Source organism: Penicillium digitatum, chromosome 2 (genome assembly GCF_016767815.1).
Source record: "Penicillium digitatum chromosome 2, complete sequence".
Taxonomy (NCBI): Eukaryota; Fungi; Ascomycota; class Eurotiomycetes; order Eurotiales; family Aspergillaceae; genus Penicillium; species Penicillium digitatum.
The window spans coordinates 3,293,391-3,314,273 of NC_089385.1; the positions used below are offsets into that span (position 1 = coordinate 3,293,391).

The 20,883-nt window shown below is 49.9% G+C and overlaps 5 protein-coding genes and 1 non-coding gene across 6 annotated transcripts; 3 read left to right on the top strand and 3 right to left on the bottom strand.

Annotated features, from left to right (window-relative positions):
* Positions 1–2,386: 2,386 nt before the first annotated feature.
* Positions 2,387–6,408, top strand: Pdw03_7191 (Putative Ribosomal protein L24E; the record flags this gene model as incomplete). The annotated part of the gene is made up of 5 exons (XM_066101584.1): positions 2,387–2,458; positions 3,399–3,669; positions 3,813–4,895; positions 5,384–6,067; positions 6,230–6,408. The coding sequence occupies 5 exons, from the start codon at positions 2,387–2,389 to the stop codon at positions 6,406–6,408; spliced, it is 2,289 nt and encodes a 762-aa protein (XP_065956667.1).
* A 630-nt stretch (positions 6,409–7,038) lies between these two features.
* Positions 7,039–8,941, top strand: Pdw03_7192 (Glucan endo-1,3-beta-glucosidase btgC; the record flags this gene model as incomplete). The annotated part of the gene is made up of 2 exons (XM_066101585.1): positions 7,039–8,741; positions 8,797–8,941. The coding sequence occupies 2 exons, from the start codon at positions 7,039–7,041 to the stop codon at positions 8,939–8,941; spliced, it is 1,848 nt and encodes a 615-aa protein (XP_065956668.1).
* A 1,449-nt stretch (positions 8,942–10,390) lies between these two features.
* On the bottom strand, positions 10,391–11,466 carry Pdw03_7193 (Sensitivity To Red Light Reduced-like, SRR1; the record flags this gene model as incomplete). The annotated part of the gene is made up of 2 exons (XM_014678659.1): positions 10,391–10,749; positions 10,914–11,466. The coding sequence occupies 2 exons, from the start codon at positions 11,464–11,466 to the stop codon at positions 10,391–10,393; spliced, it is 912 nt and encodes a 303-aa protein (XP_014534145.1).
* Positions 11,467–12,225: 759 nt separating this feature from the next.
* Positions 12,226–13,082, top strand: Pdw03_7194 (gpi anchored protein; the record flags this gene model as incomplete). The annotated part of the gene is made up of 3 exons (XM_014678658.1): positions 12,226–12,442; positions 12,502–12,815; positions 12,873–13,082. 3 exons carry the CDS (start codon positions 12,226–12,228, stop codon positions 13,080–13,082), a joined length of 741 nt encoding a protein of 246 aa, XP_014534144.1.
* Positions 13,083–14,588: 1,506 nt separating this feature from the next.
* On the bottom strand, positions 14,589–14,673 carry Pdw03_tRNA81. Its single transcript has one exon. It is a non-coding gene; the product is annotated as a tRNA-Arg (tRNA).
* A 2,081-nt stretch (positions 14,674–16,754) lies between these two features.
* Pdw03_7195 (woronin body major protein) lies at positions 16,755–20,883 on the bottom strand (the record flags this gene model as incomplete). Its single annotated transcript, XM_066101586.1, has 3 exons — positions 16,755–18,438; positions 18,520–20,696; positions 20,839–20,883. The coding sequence occupies 3 exons, from the start codon at positions 20,881–20,883 to the stop codon at positions 16,755–16,757; spliced, it is 3,906 nt and encodes a 1,301-aa protein (XP_065956669.1).

The following is a 20,883-nucleotide window of genomic DNA, read 5'->3' on the forward strand; positions in this document are numbered from 1 at the left end:
CGAACGTGGAATCCCGTACGCCCCTGATTTCACCTTCACGCAAAGCCACTGCGCAACAATAATCAACACCATACGTTTCCTTTGTGGTTGATCAAATTCCAACGCTACTCTACATGGTAGATTGATTTCTATTCTAAAAGGAGAGCTTCACGAGCCAGGTACCCCTTATCTACGCTAGAGTGAAAATAGAAACTCAACCCTTTTAAACCATAGTTGCCATAGACGTTTACTGTTATGACCACCGTGGATAGACCAATAACCTCCGAGAATAATTAATCCACGAGTCCTTTCACTCGTGCCGGGGGTTCTCCACCCCCGAGGTACAAAGAAGGGTACACAAGGCTCGGGTAACAGAGCATAAAAAAAAATTAATGTGATCGAATCGAGAGCCACTACGGAGTATTTAGGCTGGAAAAACGGGTGCCTAGGCTTAAATCTTTTAGCGTCCCAGCCATTTCACATGAAGCACAGGGGCGAAAGACCAAAATGCTTGAACGGATTCAAGTGTCCTGCATCGGCCGGTATTGGAGGCCGGAGAAAATGGGGGAAAGTTACGGCTTACATCGATCATTTCTTTTTCCTTTCCCGCTCTCACCTTTCTTTCTCGTTTCCTCGAACGGATGAAAAAAAAAAGAAAGAAAGAAAGAAAGAAATGCCAAGATGGACTAAGATGCGGCTAGATTAGTTCCGGGATCCTTGGGGGCGAATCTCAACTCGATTGGCTGTCTGAACGGACCGATGCTCTTCTAGCGTTAGCGTCAAAGAGAGGGGACTCGATCTTGCCTGTCATTCTGGGATATAGACGCATCTACCAGAGTTAGTTTTTCCCCTGAGATTCTGTCGCCAAGCAACACGGCCTATAAAACATGGAGTACTCTAGTTCATGAGATCGACAGGGTTGCACAAGTCCCACGAACGCAGACCAGCCAAAGAGGGGAAAATGGCGATGAGCGCCGTTAGACTTGTTGCGATTTTATTTTTGAAAGCTGAAATTTTCTCTTTAGACAATTGGGCCGTGGAAAGAAGCAGCTGAGAGATCGGTGTAACTTGGTAAATTTGACTAGTACGCGTCTTCCCAAAATTCATAGATTTGATTTCCTTCCTTTTTTTTTTTTTTTTCATTTACTCTTTTCACCCATTTTTCCGCCGATCTTGAATATACTCCGAGAATTTCTCAGCCCAAGCCGTACCTGAAACTGGCCTCTGCACGATCCGAGGGCTACGTCAACTAGCTTTCTTTTTTAGCCTCGAGTCCATCCCGAGGCCCACACGCCAATCTTCATGGGTCAGATACTCCGTAAATATTCTAGACTTTGTGGGTCTTTGGAGGGTATTCGATCTTTTTTTATGAGCAAACGGATTTACCCGTAACCGGTTGAGTGTCATGTACTAAGGGAAAGTAGAACATAGGTCACTTTTCTAGTGTCCTTCATACTCCGTACGCCGTGCGGTATAGGTAGAGATGACCATAGTTTTTTTTTTTTTTTTTTTTGTTTTAGAGCCTATGGGGCATAGAACTACGCAATCCCCATGCCCTATACATCCCAGGTCTCAGAGTTATTTAACACTTTCGAACATCTAAAATCATTTACCAAGTCCTCAATGGACGTATCACGGTCACTCCACCGGATCCGAGAAGTCCAAAACCGTTGCGGCAAATCCCCTTTGCCCTAGTTTATAGATTTACACATCCTTTCCCCACTTGCACGTCTCTTTGTCTGCATATCATCCCCAAGCGTCTAATTCTCTCTTTTCTTTCATGGCCAGACCGATGACACATTTAATTTTAAAGAAGCTCGGATGTTTATCGGACTCGAGGTAGTCTCGTGCGCCCATCCTAGTCCATAATTACACCACTTTGCCGCTAGTTACAAGATCCTGATACATGGTGAAGTCGTTCGTTTTTTTTTTTTTTTTTAATTCTGTTTTTCTTCTTACCCAGATTGGGCTTTTAATCTTATTCTTTTTAAGAGTTCTCTGCTTTCGTTTCCTTTTAATTCGGTTTTTCTTTCTTTCTCTCGTGATTTTTTTTCAGATTTTCTCTCTATTTTTAAAAGGTCCTTTTTCCTTCTAGCCCTCTTTCCGTCAGAAGCTCGAGGTTTACAAAAAGGAAATACAAATGGAGATGGGTGCAGCTAGATAAATCACCCTGGACCCTCCACTTGCCTTCACATTGACCCCCCTGAACCCCAGTCACCTAGTGTGTCGCGCAGCGTTCTGTTTAGCCTCAGTTCGGGAACAGCCTCGTGGTTTACACCCTTTCATTTCATTTATTTTTCTTTTTTTCTTTCTCCTAAAGGAACCCCATCCCAGTTCTTTCTTTCTCGGTCTTGTACTCTTTCCTAGCTTTGCAAGATTCTGTCTTGGGCCGTGAGAGAGGTCGTTCATGACCGGCATGGTACAGCCCGACCTTGGTCCTCTAGCGACGAAGTACAAGGAAGATTCTATTGACGATCCCGTGAGTTTTATTTCCATACGTATCTTGTTTTTTTTTTTTTACTTCCAAGTTCCCGTTTCCCCTATAGATTGTGTGATGCGTTTCCTGCTTCATTATCATTTCGAACTTTCTTTTCTATGTGGTTGTCGGGGAGCTCTAGGTCCATGGGACCACTTTCTCAGACGCTTGGATGTCCATCACGCCTTTGGAATTGGTCTTCGCTCGACTTGTCTCTCTTTCCTCAACCTGGATCTTATGCTGGATGGGCAACGTTGTCATTACTCCAACCAGAAGAGTGAACCCGACTCTGATCGATTTGGCATCTGCTGGCCATGACTTGTGGAGCTCTGTCCCAGTTTGATACATCTCTACCGGACCCACCAAGGCTATTGCTCTGGCTAGAGCCTCACTTCGACCAAAAAGAAATTAATTGAGAGGAGCAACACAAAACAATGCCTAAAGTCCGTGTAGCGGCTTGGGAGAGCTATTTACATATTCCAGCTTTGGGGTGCATTGTCCCCTCGGAAGAAAACATGAATAACAACCCCCCACTCGCAATATCAAGGGCACACCAACGCTACACAGATCCGTGCTCTTCTTTGATCCTGGACGGACTATCCTGGTTATACCCTGGCCTATTTGGTACGCACCTAAGGCCATCCCTGTTCGAGGATTTCCATTGATCTGTGGCCCAATCCAACCCCTCATCTTTCTGATGATGAGATTCTGCATACCTGCAAGATTCCAATTCCCACGCTAGACCGGAGGAGTGAGACGCTGATGTCACTCTGGATACTTCTGGCTGGGTTCACCATTTCCTTCTCTTTCTTTCCTACGTCCACGTTTCCAGCTTGTAGCACCGTGCATTTTTCTGGCTCGAACCTTGCTTGTCGTCTCTTTCTGGCAACCTTTCGGGGCTGGTAATCCAAGTCCTAGTCGCTGATGTTTGACTCTGCTATAGCTTCGACACGGCAACTCTACGCGACCTGGATCTCATCAGTCTCAGATAATACAACCTCGATCAAATCTAGCACCACAGAAGCAAGGTCCTGCCTCGCCTGTTCAACCCTCTCTTTCTTTTCCTCCTACCACCTACCCTCTATCCCATCCATTAGGAAGCGGAGTACTGCACCACCATAGTCCCTTCGGACCGCCATCTCAGGAGTCCCCCTACTACACCACCCATTCTCACTTTACAACGACCCCGGCGTCGGCACATTACCCCTCGAGTGGTAAGCCCAGTTCTATTCTTTAAGCAGTTGGTGGGAAGTTGTTGGCGTGAGAAGTGACGCACTAGTGCTTGACTTTCAGAAGGCCGTTGGCCATCCATGTCATGTTAGCTTATCAGAAACATGAACTAATCATGGAGGATTAGGGCCACCTGACCTCATGGCATCTACCGCTCAAATGCAGAGACCTTATCCCTCCATCTACCACACCCCTCAATCAAGCTCACCAGCTTCGGTAGCTTCTCAACCACATGAACAACATGGCCGCAACATGTACTCGCAGTCACCACAGATGCCACCACAGATGTTCAGCTATCCTCCATATTCGCCTATGAACCCAGTTCAGCCCTCGCCATATGGGGCTCACCATTCTCCCCAGCAGCATCCGCATCCTCTCACAACCCAGCCATTGATGATGCCCCCTCAGAAAGCCCCATCCCAGTTGCAATCGCATCAATCCCCCCACCTCCCTACATCTGGCATGTCTAGCAGCCCCATCTTGAAACTCGATTCCTCCCAGCACCCCACCACTCCACAGCAAACAATGCTAAACCCTCCTCTCGCGGCAACCAGCAGCCACGCAATGTCTGCCAGCAATCCCCACGCAAGCCCACCACTGGGTGGCACCACCTCCAGTGCAGCACCAGGCCCCATCCCAGCCACGACCCCGCTAGTGGTGCGACAGGACAGCAACGGGGTGCAGTGGATCGCCTTTGAATATTCCCGAGACCGAGTGAAGATGGAATACACCATCCGGTGTGACGTGGAATCCGTCATTGTGGACACGCTCACACATGAATTCAAAACGGAGAACTGCGTGTACCCGCGCGCCTGTTGCAGCAAGGACCAATATCGCGGGAACCGACTGGTCTACGAAACAGAATGCAACGCCGTCGGCTGGGCGCTGGCAGAGCTGAACCCCGCTCTGAGGGGAAAGCGGGGATTGATTCAGCGTGCTGTCGACAGCTGGCGCAATAGCAACCAGGACCCGAGACTGCGCAGCAGACGTGTTCGTCGGATGGCTAAGATTAACCGAAGACAGTCGGTTCCCGCCCAGTCTTCTCATATGGCGCAGCAAGGCCCTGCTGGCCCTGCTGGTCCGCCTGGTCCGGGTATGAGTGCTATGCCAGCTCCTGTTCCCCGCCCGACTTTGGGACCCATGTCGATGGGCCCGCCGCAGATGCATCATCATCATCAACCTGATGGTAGTCCCCATGAAGAAGTTAGCGGTATGTTTCACCACATGTGATGTGCTTTGTGCTTTAATCAGTCACGGTTGTTGTTTTTTTTTTTCTTATTCGTTTCGTTTTCTTTTCTCTTTTTTTCCAAAGAGCGAGGGGGGGAGGGGGGTGGAGGTCACTCATGTCTCTTCTCCTTGGGGGCATTTTTCTTGTTGGACCAGATCTATTTCATGTGGGTTTGTGTACATGGAGTCTGTGTCGTGTCTTGTCCAATCTGTGGGTGTATGAAGATGTGTCAACGGTTGTATGAGATGTGTACTCTTCTCTCTCTTGTATCCCTACCTGGCCTGCAAGTCTGTGTTCTTATCTGTTTTATTTCATACCCTGTTCAACTCCACTGCCTTATCGCCTCTTTTTTACCATTTGACACCGCGCTTCTTGTGCCTTGGCTCTCCTTTCCTTGGAACTGAACCTCCTCTCCCCGACATGTCAAACATGGAGTTGTACAGCGTAGGCTAATTCTCCCTCCCCCATAGGCACAGAATACCCAGGCCACCGGAGCCTGGACACACGCCTTCCACAGCCCTCAATCGCGGACCTGCGCCCTGCCCACATCTTCCATGACGCCCCAACAACCCTAATTTCAGGCGGCAGCGCCAGCGGCCCCTCTATGCCCCCCCTCCTCCGCGACAACAGCCTCACCTCACTAAGCCGCCACACAATCGTCACCTCCGCCCGCATGGACTCGGCCGACCACATCGACGAACAAGGCCCAACAAACGACGACCTCTTCAGTCAGCTCCCAGACGGCAAACGCCGCAAATTCATCCTAGTCGACGACCCACAGCGTGGCTGTCGCGTCCGCGTCAAGGTCGTCCTTGACAAGGTCAACATGGACGAGATCCCAGACTCCTACCGCGAGTCCAACGCTGTCTATCCACGCACCTACTTCCCTATCCAGATGCGCGACGAGAACCACGTCGTCCCCGCTAAGCGGTTTTTCCGCGATGACGCCGAGCAGGCGGATGATCCCGAAGCACCAACCATCGGTCGCACGACTGTGCCTGCGCCGTCGCTTGACGCCGAGAACGAAATCGAGGTGCCGAAGATCTCTCGCAGAAAACATCATAAGGAATTGATGCTTAATGACCTCGGCTACCGTATGAGCTGGAGTCAGAGTCGTGTGTTTGCGGGACGGATGTTATTTTTACAGCGATCTTGTAAGTGGATTTAAAATCTCGTTTTCGTAATTTTTTGGTTTTGGTCTGGTGTTTTCCCTACAACATCGATGTTGATGTCTCACCCGAACCCGTCACCACGTGCCCATGGAACCGACTGCGGCTGAGACATATGAGAGACCCCGGCTAACCGTTTGCGAATAGTGGATGCCTATCGCGATAAAATGAGAAGCAGTATGCTCGCCGCGGGCCAGGATGCGGGGGATATCCCAGATCATTTTGATACTCGTCGTGGCAAGCGACGGTTCCTGGAGCGTGGGCGTCGGTTAGGGTCTAGTTCTGAGAATGCGGCGCGGCGGAGTGCGGAGGAGGTTGAAGGTTAAAAAAGGTTGAACCTGAGATTCTTTTTCTTTTCCATTTCTTGACACTTGTCTTACATTTGTGATTTTTGGGGGGGGGGTTGGATGATCTTTCGTTTTCGGTCAAGGAATGCGGCGTTGACGGTTTGCGGAAACACAAGAAAATTCCAAAAACAGAACAACGAAGGGATCTGATCTGGGACCCTCAGATACTCCGACATTTTATTTAACGAGATCTATGTGTTTATATAGAGAAATCCAAAGTGACAGATAAAAATAGCCACGTAAGGAGGTCCACATGGGACCCTGGAATGTTAAAACTAGAACGTTCATACTCCCAATTATAGATGGACGGGGAGGGGGAGTACATGTGAGATCGGACATCAAAGCTTTTCCCGTTGTCCCGGCCACGCCTTATTTATCCACCCATGTACTCTCTGCTCTTTGGAATCTTTTTTTTTAATCATCTCCAAAGTCCCAGATCCGCATTTCCTTTGTCTCGGATTCGGTAGATTCCAAGTCTGCATTCAGTCTCAAATTCTGCCTTGGCACCTTCTCTGCATTTTTCTCCGTTCGCGGATTCCACTGTACATCTGAACTTCTTATTATTCCACGTCTAGTCCACGCAGACACCTCAACTCTCTCAAAAATACAATGGACATCTCACCACCCCATCGGTATTCCCACGGATCCCGCGAGAACCACGCCATCACACCAGACATGGACAACCTCGGTCCCAACTCACCAGGCGGCGGAATCAGCGGAATCGCCCTAGGAATTGCCAATACACACAGTCGCGAGAGCGGCATCGAAGCATCTCAAGGCGCAAACGACGGATACACCGGCCCCGCAGAGCGCGACTTTAACACTACCGGCTCCGACACACCCTACATACCTTCAACAGGCTATACCAACGCCGACTCGTTTCATCCAGAACATGCCCACGCATCGAATATGGCGAGAGGCGGCGCACTCGCCTCGCCCGCCTTGCAGACGCCCAGTCAATCGTCGGGGCATCTGAGCGATCCCACGCACAGCACATACCAATACCCCGCACCGTATGCGGGTCTCACTGATGGACCTTATCAGCGTCATTCAACGGCGTACAGCAATGGCGACATCTCCAATATTAACCCCGATGACATCGCCGATGATGGGGAGGAGGACTTTGCTCCCCCCCGCACTCGTGGTGCCTCTGCAGCGGCCGGTGCGACTGGTGGCGCCACTGCTGGTGGGATCCTGGCCGGCCTTTTTGGTCGCGAGAAGAAGGTTGATGTCGCGTATAACTCGGTTCCCGGTGGTGGGTTGGAGGCCGGCGGGGGGGGAGCGGGGAGATCACTGAGTAATGGAGTAGACGGGCGCAAGAAGATGGGCTGGATCGTCGGTCTTGTTCTTGGGTTTGTGATTCTGGGTGCGATCGTCGGTGGCGCGGTGGGCGGTACAATTGGTAACCGGCATAGCGAGAAAAAGTCGACGGCTGCCGGTGCGGATACTGCTACAGGTGATACGACGACCAATGGGGATCTTGACAAGGATTCCTCGGAGATCCAGGCCCTGATGGGTAACCCGAATCTCCACAAGGTCTTCCCAGGAATGGATTACACACCGTGGGGCGTGCAGTACCCGGACTGTCTGAAGTGGCCTCCGTCACAGAATAATGTCACCCGTGACATGGCTGTCTTGTCGCAGTTGACCAATACGGTGCGTCTTTACGGGACGGACTGCAATCAGACTGAAATGGTTCTCCATGCGATCGATCGTCTCGAGTTGACGGATATCAAACTTTGGCTCGGCGTGTGGATTGATTCGAATACCACCACGACTGAACGGCAGATCAATCACCTCTACACGCTTCTAAATGATACCAAGCACACCCCCATATATAAGGGTGTCATTGTTGGTAACGAGGCCCTCTACCGCGCCGGCAATAGCAAGCAGTCTGCGGAAACGACCTTAATCTCGTACATCAGAGAGGTGACGACGGAGGTCAAGAACCGCAATCTGGATCTGTTGATTGCAACCTCCGACCTCGGCGATAACTGGAATGCGCAGTTAGTTGAGGAAGTGGACGTCGTCATGTCGAACGTCCATCCCTTCTTCGCCGGTGTCAACGTCGACGCTGCGGTGGGATGGACATGGGATTTCTGGCAGACCCACGACGTCTCCTTGACCAAGGGCACGAATAAGAAGCAGATCATCTCAGAGGTCGGATGGCCCAGTGGTGGCGGCAAGGACTGCGGTGGTAGCAGTGTCTGTGACGACGACACGCCTGGTTCTGTCGCCAGTATCGAGAACATGAACACTTTCATGTCTGACTGGATCTGTCCTGCGCTGGAAAATGGAACCGATTATTTCTGGTATGTTTTGTCTACTCTTTGTTGGGCTATTTAGGTTGCTAACACTCTCCTCCAGGTTCGAGGCCTTCGATGAACCATGGAAGATCCAGTTCAACACGCCCGGAAAGGAATGGGAGGACAAATGGGGTCTGATGGACTCGGGTCGCAATCTGAAGAAGGGCCTCACGATCCCAGACTGCGGCGGCAAGACGGCATCATAAGATGCTATGAGATCCGGCCGTGGCTCTCTTATGGAATCATGATCATGAATTATCACTTATGTGCATACGCATCGTGTTTTTTTTTTTTTTTTTTCGTCTTGCTTTCGGTTCTGCACTGGCGTTGGTCTTTTCTATCTCTGATACCATTCATTCATCACAAGGGAATTCCTGAAGATCTCCCCTCTCATCTTCGCACCTTTCCCCGGATTTACGCCTCTTCCATTTCGATTGAAAATCTCTGGGTTCCCTACCTGGCGGTCCATCATATGTCCTGTCTTTTCTTATCTTTATACTGTCTTCACCCATTGCTCATCTTCGGGCATGGTTTTTACCTTACATATCTTGTGTGGTACTATACATTCCTTTCGTTTCCGTGTATGAGGGTGTTTTCCCAGAGGAAATTTGTCTTCTTGGGACATTCACGGGGATCATTTATGCTTGTGTTTTTGCCTTCCAATAGCGATACTATGTGTATATTAGCTATTTTCAGCCTCAATGTACATAACAGGTCACTCTATCAACTCTCGAATTTCCTGGAACTACCTGTAAGAACTGTCGTAAATGAATGTATCTACTCGCTTCTTTCGTTGACCACCGTCATTTTCCAATCCAAGCAACTGCCCCCTTCCAATGTTAGCTTACACCAGACAAGGAGAGGTCAATGATTGAAGTACAACCATTAAACGGAAGGGGGAAACGTCCTCGGAAAGTTCATTGAACAACAGAGGGCTTTCTCTGTGGAAAGGCTCTAAAAATTATAAAAGCAAGGAGTTGAGAAAAGAGCTCCTTGTGTTGATGCTCTTGACGGACAGTGGAGAACTTGGAAAAGTACAGTCAGTATCCACAGAGGTGAGGCTAGGTGAGGCTAAAACGGCCCGATCGGTTCCCGAAGGAGCTCCTTTCAGACGGTCCGCCCGACACGCTTCGTGCCATTGGACTAGGACCGAGGCCCTAGCCCAGTTTCAGACTTAAATAAGCTACATCAAAGACCCAATCAATACCCTCAGGGTTCCCCGTTCACTGGACAACAGAAGACATATGTGGCGTATGAATCTGGAGCTGAAGGTCAAAACATTGAAGAATAGTCAACAGTAACCACGATGTGCAATGTGGACCTGGAGTGATATGAAGGAAGAAAGAAGAAGAAAGAAGAAGAAAGAAGAAGAAGAAGAAGAAGAGAGAAGTGGGGGAGGGGGGATGACTACCTTCCCTGTGACTGAAGGCCATGGGGAACTGGGGTGCGTGACGATTTTTGAACCAAAAAGGGAAGGCACCTGATTGGGGAGGTGCCTGGGTGCTTGACTAACCTTGAAAGGCGCATTGGAGAAAGATGACATTTGACTCAATCTCGACAAAAGAACTACCCCAACGCCAATCCCAGGTGTACCTGTCTATAACCCTATGCATCTCTATAAATCAAAATCCCCATGACACCAAAAACTATAGATCTCACTCCTCACTTGTGACTTGCTCGATCCAATATAGTCTCATATTCCAAAAAGCATGCTCAAGCAATTCAAATACCGGCAAGCAATACGACCCAGCTCCATCCACATAACCTTGCAGTATACCACCAGCGTCCGTATGCTCAAGCGGGCCACCGAACAACAGCCACGGTTTCGAGGGCAGCAACATTTCAAGATGTTTTCGCTCTGCACCGGGACAGAAGAGCATTGTGTTCGCGGTGATGTGCGAGAAAGCCTCTGGGTGTTTGATGACTGTTATATTCAGGGCTGCGAGAAGGGATTCATCTAGTGTGTTGAAGACAGGGTCTTGGGCATAGACTTTGAGATTGGAGGAATGGATGCCTGTGAAGTGGGTGTGTGGTTAGCTGGGATATCATGGTTATGGGTATGTGAAAGTCGAAGTCAAGAGGAAAATCAGAAACCAATCCCATGTAGATCCAAAGAAAGATATCCAAAAATGAAACCAAAGCAAAAAGACTAAAATCCAAAAAGATCGGGATACGAACAAGCCACTTGATCCTTAATGCTGGCCAGCGCAGCAAGCTGATAAAGCGATACAGAACGCCGATCAACCCATCCATCACGCAAAAACCCACTCGGGCTCCCAAGCCCAATGCAGACAATGGCGTCGACGGGACAGCGGGCCGGAGCGGGAGTAGTAGCATCAGTCTCAATAGCATTAGAAGAAGAAGAAGAAGAAGAAGAAGAAGAAGAAGCTTGTTCCTGCGCCCTCTTCAACCGTTCATCCAAAACGCCCGTCAACTTCGTCCAACTCTCCGAGCCCTCCCACCTTTCACGATGAGTCTGGAATTGCGCCTGCAGATCCGACAGCGTGAGTCGACCCGGTGCTTCTGCGGGGGTCAAGGTGAGTTCTTCAGGGTGGCCAATAGATATCCCGGACTCTGATTCCTTGATTGCAGTTGTGCCTCGCGGACATGTGCGCATAACGCGCCGCACGTTGCCGCCGCTCGCGACATGGGTCCAGCCATCACCGTCGGTCACTTGGGTTCTTTTTTGGGTTGGTCGTTTTCGGCGAGAGGTGTGGGATGTGTGGGGCATTTTAAAATATATAGATCTATTTATATAGATATTGTGATTTTTTTTTTTGAATGATATATTGACATATACGGGTTTGGATTTTATGGCAGCCTTTTTTTTTTGGAGATGCGGGGGAAATGCTTGGCGGGACTCCAGGCTTACTAATTAGACTGGCAGGGACAGGACACTATTCCACGTCCAGGTTAGGGTGAGATAGAGCTACATAACATATTCGGGGCAAAGAGTGAAAGGCTTTGCAGCAAGGAAAGCCCAGCACAGAACTTAACCTCTGAGCACACTCGTACATCCTGTAAGCGCTCAACTTGTTTCCCCGAACGTTAGCGTCTCCCCTCGGCGCTTCCACCGCTGGTCGCTCAGCAAATCATCGTGTAGTATCACCCTTTAGGTGATGGCACTTGCATCAAGCTGTGATGATCCCAGGCTACCCCTGCTCTTCATCACTACCCGGAGCCAGTCATAGATGCCTCACCATGCAGTCTCGGTCACATCTGCCTTCCAGGGGTTTAACTTGTTCGCCCGAGGGAAGGCTGGTACCCCTCAAAAAGACCATTTAGCCCTCGGGAATCATGGTTTGGTCTTGGTGTTGGAGTTTCAATGATTTTGGTGTCCATTTTGCCATCACCGTTACCCTCCCTCTCCTACCAGCTTCATTGATCCAGCGATCGGATAAATTGAGTCCAAGACTGATCCAGCAACAGCCGAATAATTTTGGTTGGGTTCAACTCTTGCAACTTGACACCGTCACTGTTGTATCTCACCATGAGCTTCACAAAATCCATATCGCGATGGGCTTCTGTCCTACTCCTACTGTGCTTGGGTCTGGCACATGCCCACACCGTCATCACTTACCCTGGTTATCGAGGAAACAACCTCCACACCAACGGCACCGTTGCGCAATCTAATGGTCTCGGGGTTGCCTACGATGTAAAGAATGGCTCATACATATTCCCATACGGCATGGAGTGGATTTATCCCTGTAAGCAAAGACCGATGTGCTCGTCCTTACACATCAATCGCTGACGTGAATTTTTCCAGGTGGTGGCATGCCCAGGTCGACCAACCGAACCAAGTGGCCCGTCAGCGGTGGTGCCGTCGCCTTCCAGCCGGGCTGGTTCCCAGGACACGCCACTGCCCTAATATATATCAATCTCGGCTTTGGGGAAATCCCCGAAAACATGAGCCACCCCGTCGTCCCGCCCTTCCAGATCGTCGGCCCGACCAACAACCCTTACCCCGGTACGGTGTGTCTGCCCCAGGTGCCCCTGCCAGCCAATGTCTCCGTCAGCCCGGGTGACTATGCCACGATTCAGTTGGTCGAAACTGCCAAACATGGCGCTTCGCTATTCAATGTATGTCCTAGCCCCCTGATCTCTTATCCGACGAGCAAGATGCTGACTTGTCTCTAGTGCGTGGACATTGAGTTCGCAGAAGATGGTGATCCGTCCGTGGAGACAGTGACTCGCGACAATTGCTTCAACTCATCGGACATCAGCTTTGAGTACATGTTCACCACCAGTTCCATTGGTTCAGGTGCGGCGATGCTACAGCCTCCGAAACTGTCAGCAGCGGCTGTCGCACCGCTATTGCTGGCTGTCACCTTCGCCGTGTGCATGTAAATATGCCGGGCTTCCTTTGATTGCCTTCGTGCGCTCCTTAATTTTTTTTTTGTCTTTCCTTTGCGCCATACCCCTGGTTTTCATTAGTCTGTGACGCTTCAAAATCAGTGTTGATGATACTACATCTCTATGTCTTTCTGAAATGGACTACATAATTGACACTTTGGATCTCTTTCTGGCGTTGAATGGTGTTTGGGCTCTATTTCCATAGTTCTGCTGAGCGAATATAACCTGTCCAATTTGCTGACGATCTTGTGGAGTAGATTTCACCCTCCGTATACTCCCATTGCCTTGATCCTATGCCGTGGTATCATATAGCTCCCAGCACTACTAAGTCAATGTGTCCTATTGCTCATTTAAATTTGCCTTGGTTTCAAGTTTGTAATTGTTGAGGTTTTGAGCGGTTCTTTTTCAGGATGCGGAGATGGCCTTCCCCCCACCTGAGCTCTCCCGATAAGCTCACACAACAGCATGCCCATCGAAAGCAACTCTCTTGAAGCTGTATTCAACTCGGCGAAAAACAAGTTGATTCACTTCATTCAATCCCATCTTTTTCTTTCTTGCAACGCCTCGAGGTTCGAGGTTTTATTAATGATGACCACGCTCCGGATTTTTACCCGGGGAACCACTAGAAGAGAAGGTTGAACTAGAAATGTCCGGAAATATCGCCTTACTTCCCAAATACCAAGTATCTCTTTGGATAGAACCATACCCCATGTCAAGCCCCGCTACAATGATGGAGCTATTGCGGACCGAACTTGAACTCCGAGAGAATACTCAACGCAAGGTGGCCTTGAGGGAGGATACACAGGGACTTCTCAAGTTATCCGGCACCCACGATATATCGATTCGCAATCAAACCTTATGGAGTAACTTTTCGAATCTTGTTAAGGAACATCGGATACTAGAGCGGGAATGGTGGAAGGTAAGAGGGGTGATGAATAGTGACTTGGAGGACCCGTTGGATCACATTCAAGATCTGCCACCAAGATGTATGCCACTGGATTTGAAAGACAAGAATATGCTGCAAGAGGTCAATCTAACTAGCGTGTGGATATCTACCTTGTCTTTCAAATTTTCTTCTGTGCGGCTTCTCCAGGATAATTAGAATGCCGTCCAATTCAAGAGCCCTATGAAGATGAGATTGCATTTTATAAAATTGCATGAGTTGTAGGGCGACCAATTGTCCCGACAGAAATAGAACCCCATATCATCGCACGGTCTCCAAAGTGGCAGAGTAGAGAGTAGAGAGTAGAAAAGGAACCAAATTTCATCATTGAGGATTTAGCACCTGCCTTTGCTCATCTACCTTTCTTGAATTCCTTCGACTCCAATTTGACAATTGCCAATAAAGTGATGTTACGGTGGTTGACGGCCCGGACCGTAAATATACTGCTCTCAAGTACATGAAGTGTTCTGCATGGTTTCTACCCCCAACAGTTTCTGGCTCGTTCAAAAATAGTCCCACGTTTACCACAAGTGGCATTTTCAGTCGTGAAAAAAAAACGACCACTATGAGATTCGAACTCACAATCTCCCGATTACACTTAGAACTAGGAGTCGGGTGCCTTAACCATTAGGCCAAGCGGCCAATCTGTACGGAAGTCCTTCTAATAGGGTTTATCATCAGACAGGTGACTTTGGCAGGTGAATCAGAGCGCTAGACATTCCGTTCTCATCATGACAAACCGTCTTCAATAGACGACTATCTATTTAAAGATCATTTGTCCCTATGTCCGATTTAGCAGTTCTTGCATCTGACATTATGGAGTCTCATGTATCGTATCAATCGTACGATTTTAGGCCCATGAATTGTTCAAGAAAACAGCCTAAATCCTATTAATATGCACGCCCTCTGGAAGACGTGCTACTTCTAATCCGATTCACGTACCTAAGACAACAGTTTCATATCTTTTTTGCTTGTTTTCAAGTTAACCTTTAGTTGTTTTTCTAGATAGCATTCCTTCTAGGTGTAGTAAGTCGAAGGATAATCATACGCTGTAGGACTGCCACCAGGAGTGAAGATGACAGCACGGAGTAGATATACCGGGCCTTTCAGACAGCAGGGAAACCGAGCAAGAAGCAGGGAGCAAAATCAGGTAACTTCTGATGCCATTCAGAGCTAGGCGCTTAGACATCTACTGACAGGATAGGTAGGTATCCGTTACCCTCGTGATACATCGCTTCCGATCACCAATTTGCAACACCAAATGAACAACCCTCGTTTGAGTCATTACCTTGTCAAGTGTTATCTGACCACCAAGTCCCCGACGTCATGTGGCTCGAAGATACTCTTCACCTTTGCGCAAATCCAACATCTATTTACTTGTCTCGGACTTTGACGAGGCGATATATTCACTTTGGAAGGCTGGATGGGGTTTTGATTCGCAAGGACCACGAACAATCGGGAATGCGAAACTGGAACTCCGGCAAAAGCGACTGATTGCCCCAACCAAGACAATTCCCGTTCCTCTCACTCGTGTTCTGACGATGCGATGTTGACAGCGGACTCAAAAGAGAATGTATCATTTCCACCACTATCAGGCCATCATGAGGATGAGATGTTGCTGATTCGCCTATCGTTACACTCATGTGCCCGCCCTCAAAACAGCGATCGTTCGCAGAACAAAAGAAAGATGAACATGTCAGTTTCACTTTGAGATATTGGTAGAAGTGGAGACAGGCACTATCGAATTTAGAAAAAAATACCAACGGTTGATTTTGAGATGCACGATTACAATCTTATGAATGATACCCAACAACACTTGACCGTGGGAGTGTTTTGTTTTTCTTCATCGTCTAGCCTTCAGATGCAAAATTCACTGTCGGTGGTCACCGGGATTCAGAATTGGCATGTGGACGCGGTGGATGTGTAGTCGAATGTGCAAATCCAGAAAACCAACCCACATGCCTACAAACACATCACCAAGCAGAGGAAATGATCTAACCCCTTGACATCACCAGCACAGCAGGCTTATTCCTCCCGACGCAAATTTTTCTCACTTGGTATGCACAGTATAACAGAAGTATTAGGTAGATTAAATTGTGTCTCTTGGGGACGAGACCTATGAAAACAGGTCGGAAAAAAACCAAGACGACACACCATCTTGTTGTAGAGCTCACCCGGCCTAAGGAGGGACTAGGGTTGAGATATAAAGAACGTCAATAATACAGGGTGGGAAGGAGAAACGAGGGTATCATGGAAGCGAACAACTCCAATGGGCCACACCGGAAGATCAAAAAAGAAATTGCAGGAAAGAACAAAATAGAGAGTAGAGCGAGAGTGTGTACCCAGTTATGGGGCAAAGTTACTCCAAAAGAGAGCAAAGGGCGCGGCAAAAGTGGAATATAGGCCACACCCAAGACAAAAGACAAAAGAAGATAGAAGAAAAAGGGTGAGCCAGAAGAAGCAAGCCAAGGGGAGAATATCTGTCATTAAAGATTAGATGCTGGCGAAGATAGAACCCATTTTGAAGGAAAGCCAACTGTGGTCATCGTAGGCCACAAGTCTTCCCCCATAGAATAGAGCGAAGAGAAAAGAGGGAAGGAAAGAAATGAAAGGAAAGGAATGGAAACAAAAGAGAATTTAAAACAACTTGAGCTGAAACCTGAAAAAAGGGTATCTGTTCAGTCGTCTGACTTAAGGAGGAAGATTAAAGAAGACAGTGAAGATCAAGCGCATAGACCGAATGCCTTCCGGAAAAGAGGAAATCGTTTCTTTCGTCCCGAGCCAGCAATCACGACATCGCGCACTGAAAGTCCATGGTTATCGGGGGTTGTCACTTCAGAGGTGCTGTCACTGTTCGGATCCGGTCTTTCGTGGGGTGCCCCGGGCCCATTCGCAATCGGAGATGCACTGTGAGCACCATTCCCATCGAGAACGGTGCTTCCACTTTGTGCTGCACCTGCACCATGTGTTGGCAGCGCGGGATTCTGTTTTTGAAGAGTAGACGATGAGGCGCTGTATGGTTGTTCCGCAACTGGCTGGAGAGACGCTTCTTCCTTGGGATTGGAGTGAAGAGGCCAAGTGTCCGGGCCTGTCGACTGGCGTTTAGAGTTTCTCTTCACCAGCTTGGCCGAGCGAGGCGATTCAGGATTCCCGGCAGACACTGTGGTTGGTGTGATGACATAGTTCTCATTCACCATCCCCTCACTGCGTGGTTGATCGAGTTCTAGATACGACCGCTCTAGGGGGCTCTCGATTTCAGTTTGGAAAACTCTATGATCCGGGTTCTTGGGTTTCTTGATGCCAAGCCGGGTGAGAAGTCCTCGCTTCCGACCACCGGGAGGCGCCATGATGAACTCCTCCAAGTCTCTCTGCGACATGCCACGTTGTTTGGCCACAGCTGCCATTCCAGACATGTTTCGGGCGCTCTTTCCGCGGGACCCGGATGGTGAGGTCATTTTATGAGATGCAAGCACCGGTAGTGCTTGCTGCTGGGCGCTTTCTTCTGAGCTATCTTCCAACTCTGTCGAGTCGCCATCGTCGGCACCTTGGCGACGGGGAATACCGCGGACGGGGCGTAGCTTATTGCTTCCAGGCTCATCTTCATCGCTGGAATCTGCGAATCGACTGGTGAAGACCTGAGGCCGGGCTTCATCCTCGCCATCTGAATTTGCCAACCGAGTTGCTCGCGCTGACCTAGGGGGCGCCTTGGTGAACTTCGCTCGCGGTAGGGCCTTCTTGTTCGTCGAGAAGAACGAATATCGCTCACCTCCAGTAGGTCCTCTGAGAGTCTTGCGCATTGCGCCGTTCGAGGAGCCAGATGAGAGAGGACGATGTTCAATGGGAAACTCATTGCGTTCCGTTGGAGATAGGACTCGAACGTTAGCACCAGCAGTACCGGCTCTCATTGTCCGTCGCATGGAGTGGGTATCCGGACGCGGAGAAGAGCGTTTGAAGCTACTTGAGGAATCACTCCCATTCGATACATTCCGGCGGAGAGTATCAGGGATACCTGTTTGCCCTCCTAGACTGTGGAAAGTCGGACCGACAGACAGTGTACGCAATTTGGCCCTACTACCTTGCAGGGAAGCATCGTTGCTCGACCACCGAAGATCCTGTGTACGAGACGCGCCATCCACGTCTGCCGACATAGGGCGGGGTTGCATAGTGCGCTGTGCTTGGACGCTGCCATTTTGACCAGTCACTGTGCGAGTTTGCAACTGAGTTGGTACCGGTGGGTATGTAGAACCAAGTCCATGCCCAACCGAAGAGGCTGGGAATTCCTCTACCAGGCGGTTGACCGAGCCATGCGTTGGTGTCACGGAGTGCTCCTCAAGTGGTTGAACCGTCACATCTTGTGATTGACTATCCAAGATGGCGGCTCTACCGATAGGCCTCGGTGTTGCGTCCCTAGATTCGCTCACATTCTCCTCAATCAGTGCTGACCTAGGGGCTGATCGGCTATCGATAATGGCATTGATGGATCCATACCCATCACCGTCCATATTTTCCGCTGCATCGCTGTAGATGCTATCACCAGACTCCTCCTCGGTATCCACATCGTCCAGCCTTGGAACAGCGCTCGCCACGGCCTGAGCGGTCGTTTTCTTCGCACCCGAATCAAGAGTGCGGTCTGTGCTGGAGGGCGCGAATCCTCCCGGAATCCTATACTGGTCCATGCCATATCTCTTCAGGTCGAAACTTTGATTGGTTCCATCTGCTGGTGGCGTAGCAGGCTCGACAGCAATAGTAGGCACGGACAATGTTGAGCCCACGCTAGAACACGGCTGTTTCTCAGTGATATTGTCGGTGAGTCCAGCCTCTCGCTTGTTGGCATCCGAGCACAAAGTATGCAAACTGCCGTTGACAGACAACTTCTCCAGAGCGCCTAATCCGCTTGGTTGGAAGTATTCCTTTGAAAGTGATATGTCTGGTCTTGGCGCCACATCAGATGCAGATGAAGGGCAGGACTCGTTGTCACTAAAATCCGGAATTGGTGATCTTTTGAGAGCACCACCTCGGCTCCCCCGAATGCTACCAAAAGATGGAAGAACTTTACGGGGTTTGATGACTACATCCCAGTCATCGTCGCTCGCAAAGTCCGCGGGCGACTTCTTCTTGCCAACACCGAGCCAATTCGTACGAGGCTTGGCTTTACCAGCAGGCGGGAAATCAGACGTATATTCTTCCGGTGAGGTAGGAGGGCTAGCTGCTAGATTGACGACTTCAGCTTCATCATCAAAACTGACCTTGGCAGATTTTTTTCTAGTGTCCACCCGGGATCCTTCGTCTGAAGCCACTGAGGTGCCATCTGATAGTTCGTTCGATGTAAGAGCTCGACCGGTTACTCCAACCCTCCCATCAGGCGACAAAGAGCCTCCCCTTGGATGTTTCAAGGCTGATTTGACGGGAGATACTGATCTGAGCGGAGGCTGGTGAACTTGATCATCGGTTCCAGCTACAGAGAGCAATCTGGAAAAACGAGCAGTTCGACCTGGGCTGCTCGACTGACGGCGTGGCTGCTGCCCTATTTGCAGTCCTGACGAGGGTGATGATGATGATGGCATTGGCGCTGCCTCTACGTTATCAGCAGTTGGTGATGCACTCGTCGTGCGCTCTCTGCCTTTCCGTATGGGGATACCTTCGACATTCAAATCGTCATCTTCGGGCTCTTCTCGAACGGTAGATGGCCACCGCTCAGGAACGGCTCGGGAGGATGGGTGTTCACTTTCCGCGCTCGTTACAACAGGCATTGTTTTACCGGTATGTTGGTCTAGAGCATCGGCCTCTTGAGGCGAATTTCGCACGTTCCCAGTCTGAACATTCGCACTTGGCCTTTCATTTGGCACGCAAACCGCTTGGGCCGCAGCACCTGCGGAGCCAGCCAAATGACCAGATTGGTTTGCAACAAAGCTTTCCTCTAGACTGCCAGATGGCTGTGTCCTTGGTTTCCCTTTTGGAATTTTGTCAGATATTTCAGCGATCGATTCTTGGATAGCATCGCGAAGGCTCATCGGAGTATTCTCAGGCATCGCAATTGACGAAGTAGATCGCGAGCCCATGGGGTATGAGAAATTCACCGAATTCCGACTAGCTGATCGTTCCAATTCTGGAACTGTCCCAAGGCCAGTCACACGTTGATGTGTAGCTAGCTGGATCGGAGACCCTCGTCCACGTTCCCGATCCACGCCCCTCATCCCAGCACGCGGTGGAGACAATGGAGGCGAACGTATCGAGGGCTCTACACTCACCGTACGTCGGTTCGGCAGTTTCCGCGGTGAGAACTGCGTCGGGAGGGAAGGTAATGGAGGCACATCGATGGGTGGAGGTCCGGACCCGACAGGCCCGGAGCTGGTAGCTGGGCGATGGGGGGACTGGTCGCGAAAAGTGCGTGCGCTCATTGAACTATTGCTACTGGAGCGACGAAGCGTCGTACTCAGGCTGGCCGAGCGGCGACCGCCAACGGGGTTAACATGTGAATGGGTCGAGCTCCGTCGTTGGACCATGCGTTTTGTCTGGACATTTTCAACGAGGGTAGGGGTGGGTGTGGAGTTGCGGAGCGCTGCTGCCGCTGCCGCGGAGGACAAGCTGGCTGTGGAGGGTTGAGATTTTAGGAAAGCATGGCTGGCGGCAGACTGGGCGGATTGCGCGGCGGGTGCGGAGAGTGGCTAGCGGGAAGGAAGGGGAGCTGTCAGTCTGAATTTCATGCATAGGTTGCAGGTACCTGTTGAATTGCATCAAATCCTGCAATGACTCCCATTTGAAGATAGGGAAATCTGCTATCCTTGGTATTCGACGCGTGGAACACACCTGATGATGGGCAGAGGCACTTCTCTTGCGACGACCGAAGACCAT